At 36.5% G+C, this 7,500-nt stretch overlaps 1 protein-coding gene across 2 annotated transcripts in view; it reads right to left on the reverse strand.

The window, feature by feature from the left end:
* The window catches only part of LOC122250896 (uncharacterized), a 29,346-nt gene that overhangs the window by 7,784 nt on the left and 14,062 nt on the right, over window positions 1-7,500 (reverse strand). For both annotated transcript variants that reach the window (XM_086536936.1, XM_086536937.1), the window contains exons 13-17: window positions 6,468-6,540; window positions 2,889-2,978; window positions 2,166-2,318; window positions 1,329-1,467; window positions 486-558 (exon numbers count right to left, since the gene is read on the reverse strand). In XM_086536936.1, the coding sequence (XP_086393062.1) occupies window positions 486-558; window positions 1,329-1,467; window positions 2,166-2,318; window positions 2,889-2,978; window positions 6,468-6,540 (528 nt within the window). The remainder of the gene's footprint in view (window positions 1-485; window positions 559-1,328; window positions 1,468-2,165; window positions 2,319-2,888; window positions 2,979-6,467; window positions 6,541-7,500) is intronic.

Genomic DNA, 7,500 nt, shown 5'->3' on the forward strand with positions numbered 1-7,500 from the left:
TATATATATATATATATATATATATGCATATAAATATACATATATATATATGCATATATGTATATATATATATATATATATATATATCTATTTGTATATGTATATATGCATACATAAGTATATATGTACATATATATATACATATATATATACATATATATATACATATAAATACATACATATATATACATATACATATATACATACATATATATACATATATACATATATATATATATATGTATATATATATATTATATATATATATATATATATATATATATATATATTATATATATATATATATATAGTATATGTATAATTACACATGCATGTATCCAAACAATATTCAACGTGACTTCCCCCTCTTCCAATTGCTCTCTTCCCTTCCTCTTTATCCTCCTCTCTTTTCTTTCTTTCCATCCTTCTCACTCCATGCAACTATACTCAACTCCTTGCTATATGCAACCTGCTACGTGACTCACCTGCTTGCTGCAAGATTATCTGTGGCGAAGATCAACATCCTCGCCGAATTTCTGACTGCCATTTCGATGTTTTCTGCAACAATCATCAAACTATCCTTAGATCCCAAGACTGCAAACTAAGCGTCAGATAGTAATACTGATGATAGTGATAACATTTTTTCATTATTATATCATTATCATAGTTTGCAATATTATTACTCTTATTATCAATATGGTCATCATCATCACTGTAATAATACTGTTATTATCATCATTGTTATATCAAATACCATTGTCTAAACTTCCATCATCATGCCTCTTACAGCTGTCATTATTGTTATTATCATTATTATCATTTTCATAATTTACCGTTGATATCATCACTATTATGAGATCATTACTACAAATAAGGATAATGATGGTAATGATAACAATAATAGTAAAAATTGCATCAATAATATAATGCTGCTGATGATACGGTTAGCAATGATTATATTAATAAAACAATAATAATCATTATTATGATAATATTGATAATAATAATCATAATAACAATAACCAATTATCATCATTATAAAAATAATTATAATAATGATAACACCAATAATTATAGTAATGATAACTCCAAAAATAATGATAATGATAATCAAAATAATGAGACTATTAATTACGATAATGATAATGATAATAATAATAATAAAAACAATAATCACAATAATAAAAAATGATAATCATAACAATAGTAATAATAATAATGATAACTATTTAAATAGCAATAATGAAAATAATGACAATACCATTGTTTTTGTGCAGTCACGCATTGCTCACAACGCATCAATCTAAATGCGTGCAAAGAATACATACCCAGTATCCATGCGCCGGGCACAAACGCATTCTCGTGCCACGCCACACTGTACCCCCGTTGGCAAAGGGGTATGATCACGCCATTTCGAACAATCTCGCGGTCCTTTGAGGAGTGTACGACGAACACAGAGTACTGACACTGTCAAAAAATACATAAAGAGATCAACAGTAGTAACTGAGTAGTAGTAAATAAATAAAGACTTTTATCTGGACTTGCATTCAAAAACACAGATGGCGGTATATTCACGCCACTAGTCTTTACAACTTCATGAGGATCAGTTGATAATCTTTACAAATTCATGGGGATCAGTTGATAATCTTTACAACTTCATGAGGATCAGTTGATAATCTTTACAACTTCATGAGGATCAGTTGATAATCTTTACAACTTCATGAGGATCAGTTAATAATTTTACAACTTCATGAGAATTAGTTAATAATTTTACAACTTCATGAGGATCAGTTGATAATCTTTACAACTTCAAGAGGATCAGTTGATAATCTTTACAACTTCATGAGGATCAGTTGATAATCTTTACAACTTCATAAGGATCAGTTGATAATCTTTACAACTTCATGAGGATCAGTTGATAATCTTTACAACTTCATGGAGATCAGTTGATAATCTTTACAACTTCATGAGGATCAGTTGATAATCTTTACAACTTCATGAGGATCATTGATAATCTTTACAACTTCATGAGGATCAGTTCATAATCTGTACAACTTCATGGAGATCAGCTGATTGGATGGAGTTGTAGCCTGTCATTCTCTCTTTTCTAATGCTCTACATGACGAACCAACGACCACTATGACCATAACAAGTCGACGGCTTACCCTTGAGGCCTCTTCGTTCTCCTGCTCGATGGGGCCTTGAGGGGAGCACCGCCACACTTTCGGTTTGGCACACACGTAGAACATGTTCAAGAAAAAAGCGACGATGATGACGCAGGCAACAAAAGTCTTCAGGACGTCGGATTTAGTCATATTCTAAAGAGAGAGAGGAGTTTTGTTTAGATTTTTCGAGTCTTTGCGAACACGGAATGATATACTTCACATGAGCATAAAGAAGAAGTAAGAGCGAAGAGGATAAGAAGAGTGGGATGAGAAGAAGAGCGGGAGGAAGAAGAAGAGCGGGGAGGAGAAGAAGAAGAGCGGGTAGGAGAAGAAGAGAAAGAAAGAAAGAAGGAGAGCGGGGAGGAGAAGAAGACGAAGAGAAAGGGGGAGAAGAGGAATAGAAAAGGAGGACGAAGAGGAAAAAGAAAAGGAGGGAGAGGGGAAGGGGAAGAAATAGCGCATCGCTTATCACAAATGAAATGCTGTGATAAAAGTTAAAGAGAAATATAACCACAACCTCAGTGACAAAAAGAGCAAAATGAGCATTAACTTTTCGAGTCAAATGACACTCCTCTTCACCCAGAACAGCATCTAAGGATATTTCAGAAGACTTTATTTCACATTAAGAATATGAACAATATACAGGTGCACTTTTCCGGAAAAAAATGTACACCTACTTAACTGCCATATGTTTACAAACCTGTATCAGTGCAAAGGACTTACATTTTCTTGTCGGTTTTCCTTTTGTGTTGAAAAGCAGTCTTCAACATTCTTGCACTTAACTTGGGGACTACAGTTCGTACGGGTGAAGATCTTAAATTAGACATACATATACACATAAGTGTGGTTATATCTATATCTATCTATCTTTCTCTCTCTCTTTCTCTTTCTCTCTCTCTCTCTATATATATGCATTCTATCCATAACTAAAGTCTGTTTCATCTGACCCGTCCACAAGGCATAAAATCAACTGTCTGATATCGTGGTTAAGCGTGATAAATATTCAAGCAATTAATTAAATAACATTTTACATAAAGTTAGACAATGAACCCTTTCATGCTTATATATATCCCAAACAAACTGATTTGCATTGATGTTGTTCAATGCAAGCACACGAAAGACAAGCTTGCACCAAACACCTAGCATTCTATTTGAAGGGTTTTCTTTTCTTTGTTTTCTTTCTTTCTCCCGATGCTTTGGCCACGTAGCACTCCGCTGACCTCGAATGATGTGGCATGCTTTACATTGAAGTGAAGCCATGAGGGTTAGCTCATTGTCCTAGTTAGAAAAAAAAAACTTGTTAACAGTTAACAGTTGCAGGTCCTGTGGTTGATTTCATATCTTTTAATTGCTGTTTTATTTTTTTAACTTGTTATTCTTTTTTAAACTTGCCATTCTCCTTTCTCTGAGCTTGCTACTTTCATGCTCACTTGAGTTTTTGTCTCCTTACTGTTTATTGTTCTCCCCTACCTGATACCGTCAAGATTATCCCAGCGTCTTCATTTTCATTGATCCTGGTGAGACTTTTGGGCCACCAGGCATGTGTGCCTTCTGGGCGAGAGTTCGGGCGACTGTAGAGCTCTTCGTCATTGTCTTGAATTCTTCTCCTAGTTCTTACCGTTTGTTTGTGGAGCCTTTTGTTAATGGCCTTGATCCTTAGTCTTGCATGGATCTCTTGTGCGGTGACTACACACTCAGAGCGTGAAACCTTCTGACTGGATGAGCTGATGACTTGCTTTCTGTGCTCTTTCTTTTATGTGAGGGAGGAGTCCTCTTCTGCTTATTGTTAGCCCTATCATCTTTCCTAAGTCGCAGTAGTCGGTGTATTCTCCGTCCGCTATTAGTTCTGACGTTTTGAATTTGGTCACAGGGACTACTTGGAACTTTCTAATGTTTGTTGAAATCTTTGTAGCTGTTGATTGTCTGTGGTTTATTCTGTACTTAATGGCATAATGTTGATTGATTTCCCTTCGTAAGGCTATTTATGTGATATCATTGGCTTACATACAGTGACTGCTGCCATGTGATGGTTCAGGCAGATCAGTTGTATAGATTGTAAAAAGTGTGGGTGAGAGACAGCTTCCCTATGGGACTCCACTGGTGAGGGGGATTGCTTTACCTTCTGTACTACCGATGACTATTCTTGCGCTTCTATCTTGGAGAAGTCACACACTAACTTGGTGAAGGGCGTCGGTAGGTTGAGCTTGATGATCTTTAGTTCCAGGCCGCACTTTGTCGAAGGTTTCGGCCACATTTAATTGCTTCCTTTGCGAAATGGCATTGGCTATTTCTTCATATATGATTTCAATGGCTGATGTTACTCTGCTTGGTCTAAAGCCATGTTGCCTGGGACTTTGCAAATCACACATCTCCAGGTAGTTTCGCCATCTTAGGTTCAAAACTTCTCAAGAACTTTGTCTGAGGCTTCCAGTAAAGTAATTAGCCTGTAGCTCTCTACTTTTCTAGGAAGGGATCAGAAAATAGCCAGATGTAAGAGAAGCATTGTATATATTTGCAAATTGGAGCAACATCTTGTATGGAAGATTCTGCAGGATTGACTTGTTGATTTTACTCTTCCATGGAGCTCTCTTGTTCATGAAAAGCTGTATAGTAAATCTGGCGTATCTCACAGGGTGATCTTGTTGATCTTGCTCTTCCATGGAGCTCTCTTATTCTTGAAAAGCAGTAAAATGAGTCTGACGTATCTCAAGGAGTGATCTTGTTGATCTTACTCTTCCATGGAGCTCTCTTGTTCACGAAAAGCTGTATAGTGAGTCTGGCGTATCTCACAGGGTGATCTTGTTGATCTTACTCTTCCATGGAGCTCTCTTGTTCACGAAAAGCTGTATAGTGAGTCTGGCGTATCTCACAGGGTGATCTTGTTGAACTTGCTCTTCCATGGAGCTCTCTTATTCTTTAAAAGCAGTAAAATGAGTCTGGCGTATCTCACAGGGTGATCTTGTTGATCTTGCTCTTCCATGGAGCTCTCTTATTCATAGTGAATCTGGCGTATTTCTTGGCCATTAGTGGATAGTTGGGATCCAATTTGGTATAGTCAACAGCACCTTCTGTAGATAAGAGGTCAATATGTCTTCCTAATTTCTCGATGTCGGTCTCCTCGAAATCACAGGGGAAGCATAGCCCTTCTTGGTGGCAAGTACATAATTGCCACCGTTACCAGACCTCTGCTGGTTTAGATTTCCATTGTTGGCGTTTCATCAAGATCATCGAGAATCCTGTGTTTGATTTCTCTTCTGATTGCCATTGCAATTCCGTCGTTGGCTTATCCAGTTCTATATCTCCAATGGCAAGTGTAGGAGAACTGTTTGAGCCTGTATGCGTCCTCTAGTTCATGACTGTTGATAACGACTCTGTCTGCGTTCTTAGCTCTACACATGCCTGATAGTTCCTTCCTTCGAACCGTACTCCACTTGAGGACGTTCTGTCGTACTACTATGATGGACGAATTCATTTTGATTTAGATGCAGGTCCATCTTCATCTTCTCTTGAGAGCCATCATAGACGCTCTTTCTTTCCCTGAAGGATTCAAGGGCCAGGAGGGTGATCATCACCCCTCCGAGATTAAGGGAGGTTTCATTAACATTCCTGTCAAGATGTCGCCACAGCCATCAGTTTTTAGCATCTGATTGCTGTAGGAATATTTCACCTTGGATGTTCTTAATGTATTCAGCAAAATCGGCATTGACATGAAATGGTGATAAAGTGAGGCTAAAGTGGCGGGAAAGTGAGAGAATATAAACAAGATGCCGTTGTTCGCTATGCCAGGATGCCAACGTCGATGATCAGATGAATGGCATTCCGAATGCTAACCATGTAATTTACACTCATTGATTCTCAAAATCTATCTTAGTTGCATCTTCACTGCCAGGTGTCTGTTTATGCACTTAAAATGAAAGAGAATAATTATTCAAAGCCCGATGTTCATTTACGCTGGGTCACGTTGTTTTGTGTGCATGCATTGCACAATATCGGTGCAAATCGACAGGTTTGGGCCTTGTATGTGAACGTGTAAGTGTTATTCATACATCTGCGAATTCAAATATATCATTGAATTAATAGCTTGAATATTTATTACAAATAATTATTGCTATATGACAAGTTTATTTTCAACCGATCACGGGCCAGGAATGGGCAGTTTCTATATATGGCTAAAACTTATGATATTCAGTGGACAAATCAGAAAAGACAGACGCACATAAAAAATATATATAAAATGACACATATATGCACATTTAGATACACATGCATGCGCACGCGTGTGAATGTGTAATTTCGACATACCAAAGGGTTGTTTTCCAATATCAGATTGAAATTACTCAAGCAATCCTGTGTTCCGAATAACATGATGGGTTCTCTGGAAAGAAAAAGAAATTGTGACATATGAGTGAGACAGATGGAGAACGAAATGCATTATGTGATTAGCACATGTGTTTAGCAGTGTTTATGTAGGCTCATGCAGGAGAGTATTGCTGGAAAGTTCTTAGAGTCGTTAGGATTAGTCTTAGCAGCCGCAAAGGTTAGGACAGCTGGCGAGGTGTCTCGAGGACCGTTAGGTGTTCCTAAGTACCCAAGATGGCCACTAATCAATGCATTCGCATTCGCCTCTTCATTCGTAGGTATTAATTAGTCTGACTGATTGGAAAACTTAGTGGCCGATTTTGTGAGTCGGTCTGAAAAGGCCGACAACGAAGAAATACATTGTAATTAATTGTTAAATGGGTTGATTTCAATATGATAATAGTAACAATGTTAGTATTGATGGTGGCAATGTTTATATTTATTTATCCAATGGTTTAAGTGTTGTCTATTGGCATACATAAATAATTGCTAAGTATTACCGGGTGTCCAACTTCATTACTGATTTGTTTCATTTCTTATTTCATACTTTTAAAGCCACTTTATTCACTATGTGATGCATTCAAGATCGTGATTGAAGAAAATTGTACTACATTTTGCTGAAAATCAAATTATATGTTAATTAATCGATTCGCTTTTCCCTGCTTTTCATATTCTGTAGAGGGCAAAAAAGTTCTCTGAGAGAGAAGCTAAGAAATTTCTTTATTGGTTTATAACTTGCGGCCCTGTTCACGATTAAAACACACACACACACACACACACACACACAAATCCTCACCCCTGCATACACACATAACATCGTCAGCTTACCACATCCAGCTTTAAAAGCAAAAAGAAAAAAAATATGTATATATATGTATATATATATTATATATATATATATATATATATATATATATATATATACATATATATACATATATATATATACATACAAAATGACGAAAATAAACCCCAA

The sequence above is a fragment of the Penaeus japonicus genome, unplaced genomic scaffold (genome assembly GCF_977035675.1).
Source record: "Penaeus japonicus unplaced genomic scaffold, GWHDUDI00000001_assembly GWHDUDI00000005, whole genome shotgun sequence".
In the NCBI taxonomy this organism is placed as follows: domain Eukaryota; kingdom Metazoa; phylum Arthropoda; class Malacostraca; order Decapoda; family Penaeidae; genus Penaeus; species Penaeus japonicus.